This window comes from Ostrinia nubilalis, chromosome 10, assembly GCF_963855985.1.
Source record: "Ostrinia nubilalis chromosome 10, ilOstNubi1.1, whole genome shotgun sequence".
NCBI classification, from domain to species: domain Eukaryota; kingdom Metazoa; phylum Arthropoda; class Insecta; order Lepidoptera; family Crambidae; genus Ostrinia; species Ostrinia nubilalis.
The window spans coordinates 11,352,456-11,377,294 of NC_087097.1; the positions used below are offsets into that span (position 1 = coordinate 11,352,456).

Here is a 24,839-nt window from a genome sequence, read left to right on the forward strand (position 1 = left end):
TAGGAATTGTTACCAGAGTAATTTCTTGCTTTGGTATTTAATACTTATAACTAATATTATTTTACATTCATAATTCATATGATATTTTAATAATAATGGTTTTTGTAAAATAGCTAATAATCTCATATTTTACATACATGTAGGATCACTAATTAGGGAACACAATAATAATTCTTAGCACTAGTCAATTTACTCATGACATAAATTAATTATTATTATCATAGAAATGCTTTACTTACATAATATGTATTGTTCTAGTACCATTTCACTCTCAGATTTGCTCTTAATAAGGTGGTAATCAATGATATTATATAAAAACAAAAGCAGATATGTTATAAGCGCTCGCGCTGTGAATACTCAAATACGTCCCAATTGGGACGTCTTGTGTTTAGTCTTCGAGAGGCCTGCGTCGTGCGCAATCGCGTGCGTACCACACCGTAAGTTCCTGTTCTTACCAAAATAAATAAAAAATGCCATCGTGTGTGTTTCGAAAGTGTACCAATTATGACTCTAAAGTAAACAAAATACAAGGGATCTCTTACCACATGTGATTATGCAAAATTATTTAGTATTTATATTTTCAATTATTTATGCAAACAATCAAGACGCCATGCGCCATGTTCAAGTTAAGAAAGAGAAAGCGATCTTGTTTTGACGTTAGAGCGATAAGGATGCGTGCGCTGCGGACATAGATTAGTTAGTGCAGAATCGTTAAAACTATAGCTATCTCTTTCATTTGCGTGCTATTTCGTATCTTTTGTTTCACTTATCAGTTACATTTGTCAATGTGTGCGATTTGGAATAGCTCGGCACGGATTCAAATCGTAATTTCTATGAACGTAACATATCTATAGTTCTTTAATATCATTGGTGGTAATAGAATTCATTGAAAGGTCTGTAGATAATATGATACATTATTCTTATTAAGTACATTGTTATTTTACATACACAATTTATTTCTAGTGTACTTACTCACTTATTAAGATTGTAATATTTGAATGACAGCAACATCATAATTATTTAACAATCTTACACGATTTATTTCTAGTGTACAATATCGATGTTTGTTTCGATGTCATATTTATTGACATACCCGCTAGATCCTAATCTTTAATCTCTTATAGATTGTTTCATCCACGAAGACGCGCCCCACCATTCTTCCGCTAATGTTTGAGTGTTATCGGTACACGCTAAATTATCCATGAGTGCACGCACACTACAATAATTTATAATAATACACTAATTGATCGGATCAAGCACCCCGCGCTTCTCTCGACCAAAAATAGGTGGGGCGCGTCTTCGTGGATGAAACGATCTATACAGTGTAGTTACAATAATCGGCGTTTCGATTTGTAATTTACGTATACCCGCTCTTATTGAGGTTGTAATAGAGTCCTTTGAGCTGCAGCAGCTCGGCGTGCGTGCCGCTCTCGGCCACGCGGCCCTCGCTAAGCACGCAGATGACGTCAGTGTCGCGCACGGTGCTGAGCCGATGAGCGATGAGCACGCACGTGCGTCCTGCCTTCGCGGCGTCCAGCGCTTCTTGCACCACCTGCAAGGGTTTGGAAGTATGATGGCAGCAAGCTGAAGACTGGCATTTAGATGGTAAATCGCAAAAATGAATGGTCTGATGTGCTGTCGACTGTACGATGCATAATGGTGTTGGGTGTTGAGGTCTAAAGATCGTAAGTAGTTTGTTCATGCCACGTGATGCCTTTAATATTTTTGTGAAATGGCTCATAATCCACTAAAAGCATGTCTCTTTTGTGTTCGCCATCGATTAGCTTACAAGTTGTGTCATAGTGTATGTTACGAATCAAGAGTATGTTCCGTTATAGCACTGCTTAAGTACTGGTTAAGCTACCCTCAAAATCCGATGGGTTGTTTTCAAAAGTTTCAGGCCTGTATGTGAATCTATTCTGAAGGCCACTGACTTTAATGTCGTACGTACGATAATGGTCTATAAGCAGACCACCGACTTTTAGTTGGCCGATAGTTGGGCCCGGTTTCAATTTGTATGAAGAACTGACCGATACCAAATCGGTGTAATGTGAGCACTTTCATACATCTCCATACTGATTAACAGCCCGACTCTACTATCGGCCAACTAAAAGTCAGTGGTCTGCGCCTAGCGGTGCGTCCACACTAAGCGCACGGGCTCGCGCGGCACGCTGTCATGCCTGTCATCCTGCTCAGTGTTCACCCTGCTCTTGAGTGAGCAGAATGTCGAGTGTGCCGCGCGAGCCCGTGCGCCCAGTGTGGACGCACCATAGGCTAAATCTTACCTTCTCGCTCTCGGTGTCGAGCGCACTGGTGGCCTCGTCGAGCAGCAGCATCTGGGGTCGGCGCACGAGGGCCCTCGCGATGGCCACCCGCTGCTTCTGCCCGCCGGACAGCTGCGTGCCCTTCGAGCCGATGTTCGTGTCGTAGCCCTGAGGTGAGGTGCACATTTATTAAATTCTGCTAAGTATCATTCCCACTGAGCATCGGGCCCATCGATCGACCCTTCTGCTCCCAAAAAAGCAACTATTTTTAGATGAAAAGGGCTGCTTTGATCTTTAAGTACCCAGGGCTCACAGGTTAAAGATGGCCCTGCTTAGTGGTAGCACAGAATAATAATATTGTAGTAGTCTTTTAATGCGGTATTACCAGTTGGTTATCGCTAATGATAGGTAACTCTTGGGGATATGAGTTACTGGCTATATTAGGGCATGGCCTCTGCTGTGTGAAGTCGCCTGTGTCGGATGTAACGGTGCATGTCTAGCAAAAGCATAATACCTAATTAGCGGTGTTCTCTGACCCATATCGCGCGAAAAACCACACAAACATGATCGTGTTCGTGCCAATTTGAAATCAAAATGCTATCAATGACAAAAGTTCTTTTCACCAAAATTCAACTGTTTGCTATTGAAGTTTCTGATGAAACCGTTACTCACCAATGGCAAAGATGTGATAAAGTTGTGTATATTAGCTTGCTGCGCTGCATGAATGATTTCGTCCATGACAACTCTCCGGGAGTTGTCTCCATAAGCGATGTTCTCGCCAATTGTTCGGTCGAACAGCACGGGCTCCTGTTGAACGAATCCGATGGCTTTTCTTGCATCAGCTAGCCTGAGCTTTGGCAGAGGCGTGCCGTCTTGCGCCTGAAAAATTTAAAAAGCTTGAAATTCTGTTGCCGAAAAGAGATTGTCCCGGCCATTGTATTTTTTGCGACTAACCTCTGATATTTTTTTACTAGAAATTAAAATAAAACATAAGAATGAAAATTAAAAGAAATATTTATTTTACTTTGTTGAATGTAATGAGAAGGATACGCATCGGGACAGTACATCCAAAAAAAAAAAGGATGCTTGTCTTGTGGGCGCGGCGACGCATAGTTTGGGAAGCTCTACTTACCTACTCTACTTCCTCACCGCCTTAGTCGTCGCGCAACTAAAGCGTGACTGTGTTCACTTGTGTCTGGGCACTTTCCAGTATTAGGACGTTGTCTTACATTAATATACCTACTTACCACAATTCCATCGTCGGGGTCATAGTATCTTTCAAGTAGCTGAATGACAGTACTCTTCCCGCAACCGCTGCTGCCAACGAGAGCGACGGTCTTCCCTCTCTCCACTTCAAGGTTTAAGCTCTTGAGAACTTGTATCAGGGGCCGAGTTGGGTATCTGAAGTTAACTTCTTGCAGACTTGCTTCTCCGGTTCCTTTCTGGAAAATTATAGGTAATGGTGTTTTTATAAGTAAAATATTCATACTTTTGTAAGTTAGTCAAAGACGCAATTAGAAAGTCGATCCTGAATTTCGAACTTCTATGTTTCAGACTTTAGATTCATTTCGGTGCGGGTCCAATGACAGTTATCTTTCCTCCGGGACAAAATTGACCTTCCCTGGTTGGGTTTTTATCGGCGCTCAAGCGGTAGATCGTAACTACACAGAAGTTGCAGCGATGGGAAAGAGGTGGAAATGTCTCGTTAAGGTTCAATTAATGTTGTTGCGTTGTGTCGGTAGTTAGTAAAAAACAGATGCAAACTTACGAAGTTTTCAATCGGATTTGCTGGGTCGGTGATCTTCGATCGTTTGTTCAACAGCCCAGTGACGCGCCCTGCCGCCTTGATTCCCTTTTGGAAATTAGGCGCAAACGCAAATGCTTGGGCAGCTGACGATGCACCCATCAGAAGGGCTTGTGCTGATCTAGAATAAATTGTAACACTTGTAGTCGTTGAAATAAGGACTAAAATTAATCTTTTGCTTTCTGCATGATGTGATGATGCTTCATTGTTAAACCAATTTCAAGTAGGTACATACTTCAACATCATAAATTTCTCTAAAGGCTCTCCTTCAAGGAACGCCATGTAAGCAAGATCTCCCTTTGTTACCATCCTGGAACGCTATTGAAATCTTCTCTCATCGTTCCATCGAATTTAATTCTCAAGTACCTAACTGCTAGTAACTTGTCTTATGACAGACTTCTAACTAAATACTTACTTCAAAACCAAGGCAAAGTCCACGCCGTAGTAAATGATGCGTATCCCTCCGTAGTACATCGCCGCAGCGTAAATAAAGTTGAAGAGACCTCGTGAGAGGCCGAACACGATGCCGCGCCAGTGCGCTGAACGCTTGGCCAGGTGCAGAGCCGGGAGGAGTTGAATCGCGTAATCCTTGAGGAACTGCCCCTCTCGGCCAAGCGATGCCACTGTACGCACGTTTGATACTGCCTCTACTGCTATCTAATTTGAGAAATATGCCGATATTAATATTCGGTAACTACATACGATTAGTCTGATTCTTATTTGGGCATTTCATACCCGGTGAAGTCGATACCTGAGTTCGGTATTGCAGATAGCGAATAATTTATTGCTAATGAATCGTTTCATGTGTCGCGATTAGCATGATTCGAAAACGACAGGTCCGTTTTTTTAATATTCGTTAAAATCCGCGGAAAGTTCTCATGGAGGAATAAAAATGAAAAGTTTCATTGAAACATTTCGGGAAAATTAAACGTCCCTTTTCCATGGTATGTGAATTTTTATATTAATCGGGTTATAAAATCATCGATCTGTTAATTGATTGATCGATTCGTTTCATCGATAGAGATATCGATCTGTTTTCTAATAAATTCATGTTTAATCTAGGTACCTTAGAACTAGCTTCCATTGTCTTCGCAGTTCCGAAACTTTCAGCGCTAACCATTCTGCCTTCTTTGTACAAGATTCCGGCCATCAACGGAACGAAGGCGAGCGCTACTAAACCAACTCGCCATTCATATATGAGGGCCAGTACAAGAGCGAAGCCAAAAGTGCCTATTGCCGAAAGAACGGTGCCTATTCTTTGTCCTGTTGCCTGAAAACAATAGATGGACCTGTTTAGTAAATGAAGGTTAAATGCAATGCCATAAGCCTTAATAAATATGAGCAATTCTTCTTACTCCTTGCACTTGAGCTGCTTCTCCAGAGAGTTTAGCACAAAGAGCTCCCGTTGAGTGATTCTTATCGTCATAAAATGCTATTTCTTGTTGTAGCATATGGTGGAACATCACTTTTCGCAATCTTTCCGTTAAGTATTCACCTGCTATCGCGTAAAAGAATACCTGAAATCATCACAATAATTATTATAGGCTCTTAGAAATTGGAAGTCGCTCGTTGATTACTTGGTACCATGAAAATTAGCGCTCAAGACTGCTGAACTATATTGTTGTTGTTTTGAAATTGTTTAACTATCGGACATAAAAGTCACGTGTTATCGTAGGTTGTTAAACTCGTGAAAGTCAAATTGTAATAACAAAAATATATCACCGTTATGAAGTTTGTGATACCGGAGAAGACACCGATTCCGACGAATATCAGCGCGAATCTGCGTACTTCGGGTAAAACTTCGTCAGGGTTCGGATTTGACAGAACCTGAAAAACAAACTTTGTGGCATCATGTAACACTGGTAAAGTAATGTGCTAAATAACAACCAAAATATATTCTGGTGTCTCTTCTTACTTTTTTTTTATTATTTCAATTAAAATCAGAATTTTGTTTTATACCTAAAGATCTAGACATAGGTAAACCCAAGCCAATTCCAGCAAAGATGTAATAATTACAACTTACATTAATGAAGTCACCAAGGATAACTGCTAACAATGGCATAGAAAATCCGCTGACGAAAGAACATAAACTTGCGAGGCTCACAGACTTCCACTCAGGCTTGTTCAGTTTCACTACTTTCCAGAAAGATACTTCTGTGTTTTCCTCTTCAGCTTCGACCACTTCCTGAAATTACAATATCATTGAAGACGATACAGTTTTAAGATTTCTCACTGGCTTATGAATTTTTCTACGTCCCACCCCCTGCTTTTTTACCAAAATTGGGTTTATTTATTTATAGAAACCAACAGCGATACATTGAAAATGTTAGTTATAAGATTTAGACTGAATAATAATAATACTACTGAATAATAATACTGAATAAGGGTTAGCGTGAAAAGTACAGACATATCAAGCCACCAAAGATAGAGCTCGTTTCATTTTATTTTTAATGCAGCATCTTCCATTAAAATAATACTTACACCACCACTACCGCCCACGATTTCCTCTTCATCATCCTTTTCACTTATTACAGATACTTCACGAGTGAGTTGTTTAACTATTTCTGAAAACAGATAAAAGTCGACTTATGCTCGTATGTTTTGATGTATTTCAGCTTCCTAAAATCGAGACACAATAGAAACCAATTGTTACGCGGTCTTATGTGACCGCTTGGGGTTTGATGGGCCGAGTTGCATCAACTTACTTTAACTTTTATAAACGTCAAAAGTCTGTAAAACTCCATACAAAAAGCACCGGTTATTGTTATTGTTACGGTTAAAATAAGGTGGTACAACTCAGCCTTAAAGTTTAGTTTCTTACCTGCGTCATCTTCACTGCCAGGGAACGTTTGCATCATGACCATGTCATAATAATGTCCTTTTGCTTTGATAAGATCCTCGTGGTTTCCACTCTCAACAATCGTTCCGTTTTTGAACACGTATATCACATCTACGTTTCTTATCGTCGAAAGCCTGTGAGCTATCACAATGGTAGTTCTTCCTTCTTGTGCCTATAAATATCAAGCAATGGTCAGTTGGAGAATTCACTAAAGGATCTTTCATTTGACTGTGTATGGATGGATGTTTCAAAGACTGCTTCATTTTTGTATCGTTCGTTCGTTTCAGCCAAATGCGAAAACTTTTTTGCCCCTACGGCCATCGTCTCTTCGAGCTATGTGCATTTTTGTATACCTACATTCAAACAAGTATTCTTTGTCCATTAACTATAAATACCCTGATATCATAGCATATTACCTTGTCAAGTGCTTTTTGCACTTTAGCTTCTGACGCCATATCCAGCGCACTGGTGGCCTCGTCCAGCAGAAGTATACTCGGGTTGCGCACCAGCGCCCGCGCAATCGCAATGCGCTGCTTCTGTCCGCCAGATAGAGACGCCCCTCTTTCTCCCACCAAAGTGTCATAACCCTGCATAGAAAATCAGAAATTTAAAAATATTTCTCGCAGCATCTAAAGCTCGAATAGTCCAAGCTGTCTACCTAATTTCCGTGAGGTCTAGTTGTATGTACAGGCGACAGCACATCAGATCATACATTTTTGTTGCAAAATAGCCTGTATTACAACGAGATAAGACGCCACTATGTTTAGCTTCATGTGCTGTCGTCTGTACATAGATATATATAAATATCTTGTAAAGAAATATTATGTCCTCGAAATTGTTGACAAAGACGCTAGGACGTAGTGAAATTGAAACTATCTGTCGAGTAGTTTTCAAATCTAATTGATTTGAGTCCAATTCATTTATTGTTTTACCTTACTAGGAAAATGATTACGAAGTCGTATTTTTGCTTATGTTACAATGTCCTAACTTTCAAGGCCCTAAAAGACTGCCTGAAATGGTCAAGGACGAAATGTGAGAGAAAGTGAAGAAAGCAGCAATAAGAAAAAGGCTTCTAAGTACATAACTGCCAAAAGATCAGAAATAGATGTTTCCTATTGGATATCCATACCTTCGGCAGCTTCATAATGAACTGGTGGGCGAAAGCCTGTCTAGCAGCAGCTTCGATCTCCTCATCTGTGACGGACTCGCGGCCGTAGCGGATGTTCTGGCGAACCGTGGTGTTGAACAGTACCGGCTCCTGGCCTACCAGGCCGATTTGGTCGCGGAGCCATCGCACTGATAGCTCGCGCACGTCTTTGCCGTCCACTAACACCTGTAACAAATGGCGTGCTTAAGAACGAAGCACACTTATCCGGAAAAGGATGGTAACCGTATCAACTCGAGGCTGTCAGTATTCTTTGTTTGAAACTCCGTACTGCATCGCACACATCCGCACCGTAACGTAATCACCTCGCCTCGCGATTGATAGTCTTTCCGGGTTGATAAGTGTGCCTTTACTATGTAATGTGTTTCTATGAAAAACAAAAGGCTTAAAATTGTAAACGTTGCGGCCACACATGTTGTATTCACGCTCATATCGTCGATAATTGATATGTTGGCATGGCATGACTTGCAATTTATAGTTTATTTGTTTATTGTACAGTAATAACCAGTATTAACAGATAGTGTAGAGCTGTTGACTAGATAGCGACTGAACAACGACGCTAGGCTTTTGTTTCTATTCAAGCTATCGTTTGATAACGTACATTATTTAATGTACGAGTACCTTATTTACAGTTACCAAAGACCGATTCGTTCGTTTCAGCCAAATGACGTCCACTGCTGGATAAAGACCCCCCAAGGATTTCCACAACGACCGATCCTAGGTCGTCCGCAACCAGGCTGGCAAGGACCGATACATTTTTTTTCTTAGTTTGTTTAATTCTATTTAAATGGCAAGAATTAAATTTTGGCCGATATCAGCATGGCAAACGCGACACTTTTTCGGTCTAAACTCTGCAAGGCGAAATCGTTTACCAATTTAATTATATCTTCAACTAGCTGTGCCCGCGACTTCGTACGCGTGAAAACCCATTTTCGCAAAATTTTTCATTTTTGCTCTGCACCTATTACTCGTAGCGTGATGGTATATAGCCTATAGCCTTCCTCGATAAATGGGCTATCTAACACTGAAAGATTTTTTCAAATCGAACCGGTAGTTCCTGAGATTAACGCGTTCAAGTAAACAAACAAACAAACAAACTCTTCAGCTTTATAATATTAGTATAGATACATACACTGCCTCCGACCACGTCGTAGTATCGCGAGATGAGTTGTATGATGGTGGACTTTCCACAGCCAGAGTGGCCTACCAGAGCCACCGACTGCCCGCGGGACACTTTCAGGCTCACGCCCTTCAGCACCTGTAGCCAAAAACGAACACAGGTTTCTTAGGTTAGCCACTTTTAGGCTGCACCACCATTATTGTACGAGTTATTGGAAAAAATAAAACCATTGATGTTCCCTTTCTCTATACACACCGGGATGTAAAGCTTTATAAAATGGCGGTTAGTTAGTTAGTCCTCGACATATTTTTTTTATCTAACCACTAATCAGGCTCAAGTACGTGACGGATTATACGTATATTTATAATTTTAATTAAATGATGAATTATGATGGATTCTATGTCCATGCGAATTAATAAGTTGATTCAACAGTCAGCATTACATTTATTTTTTTGAGATTTTGAACTCAAAATTCCTTGAATATCATTCAGTACAGCTTCCCAGTCATTTTTTAAATAATACTGATGAGTTAGCATCAGTGCATACGTTTGTCAAATAATCAAAGATATAAGTAGGTAGTACGTCATCAAGCGCTAAAAAAAGATGACAAAGGTAATACTCACGGGAACATCAGGCCTTGAAGGGTACTGGAATACGACGTCCTTGAGCTCGATGTTGCCGTCGATTGATGGTGGTTTCGTGCCTGCGTCCAACAGTGGGTTGATTGTGGGCACGTTGTCGATCAGGTTGAAGATCTGTGCGCCCGCGCCGCGAGCACTGCCGAACACCTCCATAAGTGTGGACGAAATACCGAAGTTGGCGGAACCCATCATTACACCGAAGAATACCTGAAAGATTTCTTATTTTCAAATCATTTCTCCAAATTATTTTCATGGAATCTGGTAGCCTATTTTAGATAGAGTCCACTATCTTTTTTTGTAATTATGTATTTGCCTCTTGAAATGTTACTTCTCTATACTATCACTATCCACAGTCAATGTCGATCTTTTAGAACTTTTAGAACAAGATAGCAATGCAGTGGGACTTACGGCGATCATGGTATAGACGTCGTAGTTTTCTGGTTCTTCAACCATTAATTTATACCCAAACCAGAAGGATAGAGCATAGGAACAGAAGATGCAGAAGAATAGTACACCCATTGCCACTCCGTTGTAGAAGCCTGCAACAAGGATGAAGAAGTAAATTACAATCGACATGATTGTCGGCTCATGAAGTCTGACACAAATGGACGGTGCTTCTCTTAATCTGGTGCATATTAACCTACCTTTCTTTATGTTGATCTTTCTTGAATCTGCAAGATGTAGTTGGTATCTATCGATTTCCTTTTGCTGTCCACTGAAGGCGTACACCGTGCGTACTGATGATATTACTTCTTCTGCGATAGAGCCTGCTTTGCCTGCAGCTACCGCTTCTTTTTTCGAAAGCTTTGATGCAATCTGTTGTTATAACAAGACGTGTTTTCGTGAGACATTAATGAAACCTCGTGGAGATGAGAATTAAATTCCATTGCTTGAAAATGTTAGAAGAATCTGAATAAACAATATTTACTTACAAATCCAGCTAGGCCCACTAGAGTAAGCGTTATGGGAAAAGATATCAGGCAGAGTAGTGCCAATTTCCATCCCTTGACTAGAGCCATGATTATTGAACTGACAAAGGCTGCCTGGTAAAAAATAAATGTGCCCAGTTTTTCGCCTATGCCATCTTCTAGTTTTACTAAATCGCTGAAAAAGGAAAAGTGTGTAAGTGGGCATATAAGATCATTTAATAGGTTTGAAAAAAGATGAGAAAAAACTTACTTCGTCATTTTTACAGCAAAGTCCCCAGTTTGGTGGACATCGAAATATTTGAAATCTTGATTCAGCGCTGCTTTTAGGTATTCTTGTCTAATTTTGTATACCTAAAAATAATCGTAAATGATTATGGATATCTAAATTAAAGTTATCTATGTCTTATCTATCTGTCGTGTGATGTGTTCTTTATCAATTCCGTGTTGTGTTTCTAGTGTCTTAGTCTTCCTTCACTAGTAGAGTTTTTGTTGGCGATAAAGCTGTAGATTCTGGTTACAAAAGAGTTTCCGCAGTGGGAACAAGAGGTGGGAATAGTGCCGTGTCTTATTTTACAATTACCTGGTTATACGCAGCAATGTTCATCAATACAGTAGCAGTGTAACTTAATATGACCAGTGCTGCTCCCACTATGCAGTTGTAAATAGCGAACTCGGTGAAGGCGGTCTTAAAGCTGTCTGGGTCTGGCTGTCCTATCTGGAGAGATATCCCGTAGTCCACCATACTTTGGAGCAGCGACGCGAATAGAAGTGTGTTTAGAGGGGTGCAACAACCACTCAGTATGGAACATATTATACCTACTGCTATATAGCATTTGTCTTGTGTTCTTGCAAATCTATACTGTAAATGAATTAAAAAAGAAATTATTGTTAGGTTTATATCTAACGCAGTTTTTTTTTTGTCTTCGGCACTTTTCTATTATATGCGACAGCAAATGGCCATCATTGCCATGTTTTCTTCTTCAAAATTAACGAGAGCGAATGAAACAAACCGGCCAAGAGTTTCCCAGTTGTTGTGGTTAAAAATAAAGCTTTGTTTAAAACCATTACTCCATTAGGAAGTGAAAATGGGAACGATAAAATCTTCAAACAATCTAATAGTTAATAACCATTTTAATCAATCCGTGCCCGTAGTTAAACTTAATCGAAGCTACATAATTAAAGTTATACATTTAGAAAGACAAGAAGCAAACGGGTTTGTATATAGGCAGGTACGAGTATTAGCCGAGGCCATCGCCTATCAGCACCAGAAAAATTGCCGATGTGTTAGATAGACGCCTATTTTAGAGAATCGTGTGCTTCATTATCATATTTATCATACTGTGAATCTTCATATAATAATACTAGAAATGTTCAAAATGAATGTAATAGGTTGTTTTATCATTTGTCTGATTACGATGTCTTCGAGATAAGCTGATCTTGCAAAGATAAATAACACTCTTATTGAATATCATATTATTATTTTACGATATCTCGTAGCAAGGTGAGTCGATTACAAGAGGATTCTAAATTAGATAGAAGTTATTCATACCAAACTGAAGAAAGAAACGCTAGGTACTTCTTCTGGAGTTGGCTCAGGTTCTAAATCACTGCAACAATAAATGGGTTTTGTAGTTTAATTAATTAAATAAAAGTCGTTTTTTTGTATCTATTTAGATGTGTTATACATTGTTGTAGTTGGTACTACTATGTAGTTTATTGTTAGGTTTTATTAGTTACATACAGTCGATGGGTAAATAATCTATTGTTAGTCTGTTTTCAAGATTTGAGATTGCAGTAAATTGTTATCAATTGTTTTCAATCAAAGATTCCTCTCAGTTGTGTTGTGGTGATGCTAGTCTTGATTATTGCAATTGCGTGTTTTAATAACCACACGTGTTATGTATGTATATTGTACGCACATGTAATATACTGCACTGACGGCCGAATACTGAAACGCTACTCAAATCTTTCACTCAACTGAAGGGCTTCTAGATTTAAATATCCCTCAATTTTAAATGGTACCTATTCTCAAACGCCACAAGGGATTTGAAGCCGTGATCAGGTAAGCAGCTGTTAAATGTTTACTGGCAACATTTACCACTGATATTTAATAGGTACCTACCTACTTTAAAATAAATCTAAAATATGACTTTTGAGCTGATTGGTTTAGATTACCAACAGTAGACTTCTCAACTTAAAACTAATAAATAACCTACTTAGTAAAAGCTGTTATATAGATTGGTTAGATGATTAATTTTTGGTAGACATTCTTTCATTGCGTAGGTACCTATCTAATACTTATCTAGGACATTGTACTAATATCAGTTATAGGTACAATTAGGGTTTCTGATTTCTCGACCTATTTTTTTTCTCGAGTTTCGGGAATTCTCGAGGCCAAAGTCTCGAGTTTTCTCGGGTCTCGAGTCTTTAATTAAAATTGTAGAAATCGGTTGAAATTCGATAAAAACAATTTTTAAATCGAATATACAAAAAAACAAAAACTCAACTACGTAAAAATGAACTGAAAGGATAGGAACAAGACAAAGTGTTCACAAATGCAGTCGGAAGCATCAATGACTTTTTTTTTGTAGTATAGTTAGTTGGTGATAAGCCGTGTGGTGACGGCAGAATAGAATACATTTGTCACCAACCCCTACTCTTCCCGCGGAGGAGGCTCATAGTCCAGCACTGTAAAGGGCTGTTGATGATGATGATGATGATGATAAGTGGACTGTAAAGGGCTGTTGATGAGGATGATGATGATAAGTGTTTGATGCTTCCGACTGCATTTGTGAACACTTTCTTTTTTGTTTCTTTCTTGTATCATTTCAGTTCATTTTTACTGTTGGGTTTTTTTTTCAATAATATTTTTATTTTAATATTTTCGTTAAAGAACATAATACATTTTGCAAGCTATTTAAAAAAAAAACATTTATTTTGATACCCCACTCGATAGGTTTTGAGATATTTTTTTTAATACATAATTTATGGCGCCAAAAATCGGCCATTTTAATATTTTCCAATTTTGATATACCCAGTATCACCACAGAATAATAATAAGTACTACGTACAGAAGTTTTACTTCGCGAAGGTATTTAAAAAAATGTATGCTCAATGTCATTAACAATATGGTGTAATTTAGCCTGTCTCAAGAGTCAAGCACCATTTTGTTGACAAACGTCAGTGATCGGCACTGCGCCGAAGCTATAGGGCTGACTTCGGTAAAATGAAGTGACGTGAGGTGCCAAACTGCGGAAAATGGCGGAGGAAATACATGATTTAGCATGAATTATCATGAATAATATTAACTACTTATTTACCTCTCAGTGTCTTGAGGCAACTTTAAAAATTCTGTGTTTTTATTATTACTATTACTGCACAGTATTTAGTACACCATTTTCTGAATTTTCTTCCATCATACACAAGAATACGCGTGCTTAAGTCAATGTTCGCTCGTATGTGAGGCCTTGTCGAATAGTATCCTGTAGGTGGGCCATCGTGCGTGTTTTGTTTTCGATGTAAACTCGCGGAGATGAACAGGCCTGGTATCACCATCACTCTCACAGTTAAAACAAATCTTACGATACCCCACATGCCAAAGTTTGTTGAGTTTCACAATATGGCGTCCAGTAGTCGCCATATTGAATTTTTACTAACATCATGTCTTTAGTCTAAGATTAAGAAGAATCGGTTGACGTGCGAATCATAAAAATCGACCCAGGAGTTTGGTCTCTATAGTGCTTCAAAAAACATACATACATGGGCTGTTAAACACGTCATTATCACTCCTTTGCGTTACGCAGTCGGGTAAAAAAGGAAAGACTAGACCAGTCTAAAAGCAACGTTAACCTATTAAATAATTAAAAACTTACTTTTGTCTAAGAAAATAGGCTTTCAAGAATATTAAAGCTTCAAATTCGAAACTCGAGAATTCTCGAGCTCCGGTAATATTTTTCTCGTCTCGAATGAATACTTACAAAAAGCTTTGAAGATCTTAAATCATGGTTTCATAAATGTTTTATTTAAGTGCTTATATCACATTTTACGTGCAAATGAACATCGCATAGATAGAATAGACAATCGCTTCTTGTCCCCTTCTCCCCTTAACCCCTCTTCTGTACCGACCATGGTACCGACGCGTCGAGATACTAACAAGTCAACTCTTATATCTTAAAAACAATTGATTCAAATATGTATATTGTACATAATATCTTAGTTCCAGTGTTGTTCTTGATACGGCAATTGCCGTAATATACGGCATTCAGGCATCTTAGGCACCATAAATACGGTATACGGCAGCTCTTCCATTACCGTATCAAAATATACGGCAATTGAGTAAAGTAGAGTTTTATAAGTTTTTCATGAGTTTTAGTAAACAAAAAATAAATATTTCGTCTAATGGAACGCAAAAACTTGTAAACCATAGATGAAGTAGAAGCGCCACGAAAAGAAACGCCAAAAATGCAACCTTATCTCCGAGATTTTAATATCTAAAATCGTTATTATCATTTTGGTAGATTCTTCAGTTTTATTCGGGTAGGTTCTTGGACTAAATTATTCAAAACTTTAAAAAGTGAAGAATAAAATAAGTAAGTTTAAAAGTAGTATACGCATATTACATAATACATCACTTGTATTTTTTAAATTTAAACCTTCCAAATAAACATTTTATACAATACGGCAATTTTCTTACTTTTCCTTAAAAATCCGGCAATTTTAGAATTAGAATACGGCAACCCTAAATTTGTCAGGAACAACACTGCTTAGTTCATAGCAACAACAATAATTTTGTAAGATTTTTATTTGGCTTTGGCTAAAAATAAATGAATCTAACAAATACAGATTTTGTGTTTTTACTTAAAATTCAAACCTTGGTAGCGACCCCTAAATGTCTTTTAAAAATTAAAAAAAAATAATGAAAGACTTTCATATGGATTACGTGGTGCCCCGCAAAATATAAGAAAAAAATTTTTTTTCGTAGGAATACGGACCACCCTAATGTAGATAGTTATAAGCGATTATAACAGTGACACATTTATTTCTCCACGTTACATAGGTATGTACTGAATATTTTATCTAGATTAATCAAGATGACTTACTACTTCAGAAAGCTTTGCTAAGGTCATGTTTTTTTGTTTACTAGCAGCCCTAACAGACATACTACCCGTTCGCGCTAAGTTTGCCGATCCGTGGAATGCGCGACCCCTCCTCCAACCGCGATTAAACGCAAATAATTAGTGATTAAACGCAATTGAGTGTTTTATTTTACGCAAATACACAATTTTTATCAATATTAATAAATAAAAAATATTTTCAATTTAATTTGCTAAAGTTATGCTTAGACGCTTTCCTTCGAGTGACGTAATATCGCCATCGGCAAACTTATCGCGAACGGATAGTAGGTGTTATAAAAACTTTGAATTATTTGTCATTAACTGATCATTAAAGCTGCGATGGTCAAGTTACAGATTACTTACTACATAAAAAATATAGTAGTCAAATTCCGTAGTATCGAATTGTACGACCTTTTTAGCTCGTAGTACCGTAGCATGTCGTAGCATTGCATCGTAGCTTGTGTTTTACTTTCTTTTGTTATTAGTAATTTTATTGTTCCTTTTGCCACTGTATTTATTACCTACTCATTACCAAAAAGGGAGTCTGACGTCATTAGAGTTTTGACCTCTGAGGCTGAGTTGCACCACTTAACTTTAACCGTGACTATAACGATAACTGGTGTATTGTGTGTGGATTTTGACAGATTATTATTGACGTTTGTTAAAAACAAAGTAAGATGGTGCAACCCAGCCTGAGGGTTTTTTTTTTTTTTTTTTTTTTTTTTTCTGGCACGCACGGCTTGTGCATTTGCCAATGACGAGGTGTAAAGGTTGGGAAACGGATTTTAAAGGAAAATACCCGGGAAGAGCGAAAATTTTGAAGGATCAGGCAGGAATGGTGTTATTGTTTACAGGATAATAATAATTAATAACTAATCATATTACTATGTACATTAGACAGAAAATATGTTTATGACATAAAAAGGATAAAATATAGCCGTATCAGGCTATATTTTAATATCATAAGTAATAATAAACATAGAAATACATTTATATATATTTACATCATTAGAGGATAACAGACAAATTATGGATGTAGGTAGTTGGACACGGAGGGATATTAATGACTGGATAAAGGAAGAGGAATCATATTTTTGGCAGGCAAAGAAGATATGATTTAAATCGCCCACTTCATCTCCACATTCACAAGTATCATCAGAGATAATGTGAATTCGTGCCAAATGTTGAGGTGTACACACATGTCCCAGTCTCATACGAATAAGAATCGTAGTAGAAATTTTAGGTAAATAGGATTTGAAAAACCACGGTTTAATTGGGATAGTTGGTTGTATCTGTTTATAATGTTTTCCTTTGGTCTGACTACTAATGCTCCAGTCCTGTTCCCAGGATTGACGAAGATACACTTTAGGTAGAGCTACTAGATCGTGACAGTAATTTTTGTATGGGAAATTGTCACCACTAGACACCGCATCATTCGCAAATTTATCAGCCTTGACATTTCCCGTTATGTTGCAATGGCTTGGAATCCATACGAAAGCTACTTGTAATCCCAACGAAATACATTTATTATACAAGCTCCTACATTTCATAATTACTGGATAAAAAATATTAGATTTAAAAGGGTACTTAGCTAAGGCCTGAAGGGCACTTTTGGAATCTGAGAAAATTACGGACTTTTTAAGTTTCATCAAAAGAATATATTCTAAAGATTTGAGTATACCAACGCATTCCCCAGTAAATACTGAAGACTCAGGGGGTAATTTTATCATTTGATGAATTTTATACTGATGGTGAAAAACACCTACTCCAACAGGACCATCCTGGTGATGTTTTGAAGCATCGCAATATAAATGATGCCAATCAAACCAGTTATTTTCTAATACTAGATTGAACTTTGTATTAGCATATCTGTCCATCTTAGATATATTAATATCGAAGTAAATATTAAGGGATAATACTAATGAATCATAATCTGAAGAGAATATTGGGAGATAAAGTGATCTATGAGTAGGTGCTTGAAGAGATTTAAATTTTTGAAAGCTAATTATCAGACACGGAGTATTTTTATGTGTCCAATACGGAGAAGATTGAATATATTCGGATAAAGTTAGTAATCTGTGATAAAGGGGGTGTTGGGATAATTGCAAAGCACGAAATAAAAATTTATCACTAAGAAACTGTCGCCGGAGTCTTAAAGGAGGATCCACGCATTCTAGTTGTAAAGCATTATTGGGACTTGATTTCATTGCACCTACTACAGTGCGTAGTGCTTTTGTTTGAATGACGTCTAGTTTTCGTAGACCAACAACGCTGCATGGTTCCAGGAATTGCGTTCCATAATCAAGAATGCTTCTGATAATTGCATTATAGAGAAGTTTTAGTGAAAACGGATGAGCTCCCCACCATACTCCCCGCAGACATCTTAGAATATTAAGTAAGCGTTCGCATTTTGCACTAATATAATAGAAATGTGAAAGTCCTGTCAACTTTGAATCTAAAATAACACCCAAGAATTTGGCTTCGTTACTTATCGGTATTTGAATATTATCATAAAAAATTGTAATTGGTGGTGGGCATCTCATTCGTGAGAAAAGAACAACCGAACTTTTGGGCACGGATAGAGTCATGCCATTATTATCTAACCACAATTTTAGGACAGTAAGATTATAGTTCAATGTATTACATAAGATTTCAGTATTCTTTCCAGATACATACAAAAGTAAATCGTCAGCGTATTGGAGTACGTTAATGCCATTACCAAAGGAAGATTCCAGATCATGAGAGTAAATATTAAAAAGAAGAGGACTTAGAACGGAACCTTGAGGGAGCCCATTCCATAATAACCTCGTTCTCTTTTCCAAGTCTTCATTAAAAATATGTACACTTCTACCGACTAAGATATTTACAATAAAATTTATTAAAATCACGGGAACCTCTAATTTGTACAATTTTTCTACAAGTAGGGACAACACTACGTTATCGTACGCGGCGGAAATATCTAGAAAAGCTGCTAACAAATGTTCATTAATCGAAAACGCTAGTCTTATGTCAGTGGTGAATATTGCAATGCTGTCTGACGTGCTCCTACCTTTTCGAAATCCAAACTGACTATTGCTTAAAAATCCTTTACTCTCCACATACCACTCAAGTCGATTTTTAACTAAGTGCTCCGCAATTTTAGCCATAACCGAAGAAAGAGCTATAGGGCGATATGATTCTGCCTCTGAGGGGGATTTATTTGGTTTTAGTATAGGTAAAACTTCTTGAACTTTCCATGAAGGGGGTATATTTCCATTAAAAATTATCGAGTTAATTAAATTCAAAAAATAATTCAAAGAGGAATCCGAAAGCTGAGCAAGAAAAGAGTAAGGGATTCCATCAGGACCAGGTGATGAGTCCTTGACGTAAGTAAGAACACCTTTAAGTTCAGTTAAAGTGAAAGGAGCATTTAATCCGGATTGTACGTTTTCTGACATGGACATGAGCAAGGGAGTAATTAATTCCGGGACTGACGATGGAGCCAGTCTGTCTAAAAAATTATCAGTTAATGATGTAGGGAGAACTTTTGGGGTGGATTCCTTAAAAGCTGACCTAAATCGTCTAATGTTCGACCAAATTGCAGATGAAGGAGTATCCGGAGAGATGGAAAAGCAAAAATTCTTCCAACTATCCCATTTCTTTTGCTTAAAGAGTTTTCTAGTACTAGCGGTAACTTGTGAAAGATATTCAAAATTTTCTTCAGTCGAGTCCGAAACATACTTTTTCTCAGCTGCCTTTCTTTCTTTGATAGCGTCAGAGCATTCAGAGTCCCACCAAGGGGGAGCAGGTAATTTATTACGAGCAGGATTTTTCGAGGGGAAAGTTTCGTCAGCTGTCTCTAATAATAACGAAGCTAAAGCCTCTGCACATTCGTTATGATTGGAATTTATTATAGAAGGCAAAGACGAAATCTTTTCTTGAACTCTTTCTTTAAATAAATTCCAATCAGCGTTTTGCAATTTATGCTTTAGTCGAGGAGGGCGAGTGGGAGATATTTTTTGGTCAGTTGGAAAGGTAATTGTTATCGGATAGTGATCGCTTCCGTATGTAGAAGGTAAGGTCGACCACGTTAGAGAGGACGCAAGGCTGGGATTGCAGATTGTGAGGTCAGGAGCACTTACCCCCTCGTCAGGAAGGGTGCGCCGTGTAGGATTTCCAGTATTTAAGAAACATAAATTATTTCTATCCAAAAAGTCAAGAATGCGATTTCCATAGTGGTTAGAAGTAGTGCTTCCCCAAGATTGGTGTTGAGCGTTAAAATCCCCCATTATTACAACAGGTTTAGGTATTACACTCAAAATTGGTTCGATTTCATCATAAATAGAAGTTGAGGGATGTGGAATATATATAGAAACAAAAGATATATTATTTACAGAAGCAGCGATAATCGAAAAATCATTACTATGCTGCGGAATAGGAATATGTACAAATGGCATTGGGTGCCTTATAAGTAAGGCAACCCCACCGTAGTTATCAAAGCGGTCTTCTCGAATACAAGAGAAACCGGAAATTTTAAAAATAGAGTCAGGCCGAAGCCAAGTTTCTTGTAGAGCTATTATAAACGGATTTAAAGAATTTATTATATAATTTAGGTCGCTTTTCTTATGATTAATGCTCCTGCAATTCCACTGCACTATTAGGGACTTTTTCCCCATAAACAGTAGAAATATTATTAACTAGTACATCATTTTTCGGTATGGCAACGTTGGACGGTAATATGTTGTTGTTATGTGTCAAAGATGTGATAAGCGCAATGATAAGGTCTCGAATAGAGAGGTTAGAAAGTGAACTATTTAAATCATGAGTTGAATCATTATCATTATTAAGAATGCTTCTACTGGGGGAGATAGGAGTACTGTAGTCTTTAGTTAGTGTTTCGTGTTCATGACGATCATAACCTTTACCAGGCCTATGCGGTGTTCTAGGCTTTATGAGAACTGTTTTTTTATATGAGGTGTTTAAAGTGTTTTGTTTATTAGTATGCGGTTGCTGTGGGCTGAGAGGAATCAAGGAATTTTGTTGGCCAGAACGCCCCGATACCAAAACATCAGCAAATGACTTTGATATCGGAGGATGTAATTTTAGTGCCTCTGAATAAGTTATGCAGCTTTTAGCCATGGATTCTTTGATACTTCTTTGCCTAACATATTCAGGACATTTCCTGCTCGTGGCCATATGAAGACCAGAGCACAAGAAGCAGGTTATGTTTTCTTCGTCAACATCACAAGTGTCACCAGTGTGTCCCATTCCGCATTTAAAACACCTCGCTAACGAACGGCATTGACTCCTAACATGTCCATATCGGCAGCACTGAAAACATTGTATTGTGGGGTAAATATACAGGTCCACAGGAAGAGAGTTGTAGCAAAGAAATATTCTTTTTGGCAAAATTTGTCCATCAAATGTCACTACGACAGTTTCAATTGGCAAAAATTCAGTTTTGCCAATAGAAGTTGTCTTTTTCTTTAAGCGCCTTACCTTGATTATATTTCCACATCCTGTAGGAACACTAATATTATTCATAATATCCTCATCACTCCAGCTAACAGGTACACCTCTGATGACTCCCATCCGTGTCACATTGAATGTGGGTATGAATGCTTTGTAAGTATTTGATTTCAGCAAGTTACTGTTAAGGAAAGCGTTGGCATCCTCAAATTTAGAGAATGCAATTGAAATTCTGTTCCTACCTATCCTTTTAAGACTGCCATTGACAATGTTTTTAATATTGTTTCTTTTGAGAAAATGCCCAAATGATACGGGGTGTAAGGTGCAATTTTCGTTTGGAGAGGATTGTTCTTTTTGCACATGAACTGTGTAAGGGGCTAAGTCAGTAGCTACATAAAGGTCTCTTCCTACAGGAGTACGTGTTTCACTAGCACCTAAAATTTCACTAGTCTTTTGACCTGGTACAAGTGTATCACCTACTTGTGAAGAATCAATAGGAGTTGAAGTGGTTTGCGTTAGAGTAGTAAGTTCATTAATACATTGGCATTCAAATTCACTAGCAGTGCCGCCTAAATTAGATTTTCGATTCCTTCTCCGTTTTTTGTTGCAGTGTTTACAAACTTTTTGCACAGAGGAACGTTTACGTTTATTCTTTGAATTTACATTCTTTCCAGACCCATCCGTGTCAAATAATGATCCATCGGTTTCCATATCGGTTAAATTATTAGAAATCGTAACAAAATTGGACGCCTGGGGGACTACGCCTCCCCCAGGGTCGTCAGGTTCACACATCACGAAAAAATCAAAATGCAATGACTTACCGAATAACTGATGAAATTACACAAGAACTACGTAAATACAGATAAAAAGTAACAAAATATATACAATACACCACTTATTTGATCCTTAATTCAAATTAATTTTACAAAAGCCAAAAAAAGACGCCTACTCAGTTCGCCGTTTCCCGCGCTTTCAGCCTGAGGGTTGTAGTTCGAAACAATGAACTTCAATGAAGTTTACTACAATACGCCCCATAACAAATTATAGCCGTACCTACGAGTAGCTTTTAAAGTAGATTTAATAACAACATTAATTACCAACTCTGCTATTTATTTCATCAGCTAATTAAGGATTTAATTTCATTTTTGTTGTGTATTTTCTTCAAAATGGTGCCTGATCTAAGTCAGTTTACTTTACATGATAATTATTATTATGATAAAACCTAAAGCGAAGCACGCGATATTCTAATATTGAAAAAATGCTGAAATGGCAATGCCAGATTTTGTATGGAAAGTGGCGTCTTTTTTTTTTCGCGCGGCCATCGACCAAACTTTGTTTTTTGATTACAAAATAGTGTAATAAACCAAACTTACTATGACATGTATACCTCTAAACTCAGTCTGAACTGAGTTACGAGCATTAGAAGTTTGATGATTTTCATACTAGATTTGCTTTTTGTGCGCAAGTTTTGTAAGAAATTGCAACAAAATATTGCGCTATTTTTTTATTGCGCTGATTCTGCTCCATACTGATGTCTGGAGCCTTTAATGGATGGTATTGTTTGTTTACACATACAATCTCACTATTTTGTTGCAATTTCTTACAAAACTTTGCGCGCAAAAAGCAAATCTAGTATGAAAATCATCAAACTTGTAATGCTCGTAACTCAGTTCAGACTGAGTTTAGAGGTATACATGTCATAGTAAGTTTGGTTTGTTATTTTGTAATCAAAAAACAAAGTTTGGTCGATGGCCGCGCGAAAAAAAAAAGACGCCAATTTCCGGCATTGTCTTTTCATAGCAATAAACTGCTTATCTGGAAAATTCTAATTGACGCCACTAATGCATGATCGTATCGTGATTCACACCCCAAGAATGCATGACTTGCTTTGATAACTGAAAAGTTTCGGACCAAACTAGCGATGTGAAATTGCAAGGTGGTTGGTTATCACGGTTTTCACACCACCTGTGGGAGGGTGGCCCTGGCCTTGGGAAAGCGAATCGCCTGACGTGGCTTACTATCAATTTGTTGATACTAGCAACAACAGTATCGTCTCCTTAGTAACCTGGTGAATTACGATCTAGGTAATAACAGTACAGTCGATAGCAATCAGCTTACCATAAAACTAAATTGACTTGGGCCCTTGCACTTTCGATATTATGTACGGTTAATTAATTTAGAAAATAATTAATTTTAAACATTTACGTTGCATAATTGAATTAATTCGACGCTCCAGTCAGCCTGTGACCACGGCCGGTGCAACCCGGTCGACGAAAGACGTTTCGTTAAATATTACCTGTATTTGCCTGACGAGGCATCGTGTTAAAACCTATAAATAATCATTGGAAACATGTTGATTGATAGAAAGAAAGAAAAAAACACATTATTACATTGCGCATCACACAAATACAAATAAACAGTACAAGAAAACACGAAAGAGGATATGAGGTTATACATTGAACTTAGTGCCACCCTTGGTAGTGTGTATAATCGTATTCATACGACGAAACATCAATCTAAAGATTAGCATTTTATACGAAGTTGTTTTAAGTGTTATTTTGTAACAAATTGTTTGTTCGACTGTACAAGTAGTGCCATACAAGCACACAACACAAATGGATTACTTTATCCACAGTTAATACTTAATTTACATAATTGTTCTACATAGTTGTACCTAAGTAATTAGTAGGTACCTACCTACCGAAGCACATAACGAAATAGATGTCAATGAAACGAACCGAAAGCGTTTCTGGAAATTATTGTAAATTGATAAGATAGTGCCTGTAAAAGCTTTTGTTCGATTTCAAAATAAAATTAAAGATTTCACAATGCAAAAATCTTTGATTGTATTTCAAGAACAATAATTGCAAAGTTTCAGCGAATTGTTTCTGTCAATTAAAGCAAACTCCCCCTTTTCAGGACATGGACTTTTCATACTTTTTAATAATGTTGAAACGTAAAATTTTCATTTTTGAAGGAAATCAATCAAATTGATCAAAAGATAACAGCGAAAAATTATTAACTTTAAGCAACTAGTGGAACATAATACGAGTATAGATGTAGGTACATAACTTACTTATTCTTTTTGTCCTTCGGTACAAAATCCGGCGTGGGCAATCCTCCATTTTTTTCTTTCCCCGTTCCATTCAAATCATACACCTTGCTCTTCATTGCACCGATTGCAACTTGCACTCAATTTTTATAAATTTCACTTCCCAGTTTTTCATAGAAATACAATTTTAATGATTCAATACTTCAAGGTGTAGCACTTGCGTGGTGTCACGTCCAATTCCCATCAACCACTGGCCACCATCAGTCTATAAATGATACGAGTTATCGTTCTGATAAAATATTGTAATAATATCTTTCTGGTATTTTACCAATATAGATATACCTACCTACTACTACTACTACGGTATAACACACAAATAAAGACTGTTTGGAAGGATTTACTTGTGGATGTACGAGTAAGATTACGGACGCAAAAGGCACCAAGCGTTTATTAATGTAATTTA

At 37.6% G+C, this 24,839-nt stretch overlaps 1 protein-coding gene and 1 long non-coding RNA gene across 2 annotated transcripts in view; both read right to left on the minus strand.

Annotated features, from left to right (window-relative positions):
* Positions 1 to 24,839, minus strand: part of LOC135075259 (uncharacterized) — a 173,773-nt gene that overhangs the window by 35,716 nt on the left and 113,218 nt on the right. The window lies entirely within an intron of this gene.
* Positions 875 to 24,640, minus strand: LOC135075240 (ATP-dependent translocase ABCB1). Its single transcript, XM_063969612.1, has 23 exons — positions 24,401 to 24,640; positions 12,312 to 12,369; positions 11,343 to 11,621; positions 11,013 to 11,113; positions 10,766 to 10,937; positions 10,478 to 10,649; positions 10,242 to 10,372; positions 9,816 to 10,040; positions 9,205 to 9,330; positions 8,037 to 8,240; positions 7,324 to 7,494; positions 6,890 to 7,079; positions 6,550 to 6,632; positions 6,092 to 6,253; positions 5,791 to 5,895; positions 5,424 to 5,585; positions 5,135 to 5,338; positions 4,484 to 4,725; positions 4,033 to 4,189; positions 3,512 to 3,706; positions 2,937 to 3,143; positions 2,286 to 2,432; positions 875 to 1,552 (listed from the first exon to the last, which is right to left on the minus strand). Exons 1-23 carry the CDS (start codon positions 24,493 to 24,495, stop codon positions 1,358 to 1,360), a joined length of 3,783 nt encoding a protein of 1,260 aa, XP_063825682.1. The 5' UTR covers positions 24,496 to 24,640; the 3' UTR covers positions 875 to 1,357.

Excerpts from the sequence above, each read along its gene's own strand:
- LOC135075240 (XM_063969612.1), bottom strand. The coding sequence starts at position 24,495 with ATGAAGAGCAAGGTGTATGATTTGAATGGAACGGGGAAAGAAAAAAAT. Across the intron at positions 5,586-5,790 it reads GTATCACAAACTTCATAACG|GTATTCTTTTACGCGATAGC; the intron begins GTGATATATTTT and ends TGATGATTTCAG. Across the intron at positions 3,144-3,511 it reads ACCCCGACGATGGAATTGTG|GCGCAAGACGGCACGCCTCT; the intron begins GTAAGTAGGTAT and ends TAAATTTTTCAG.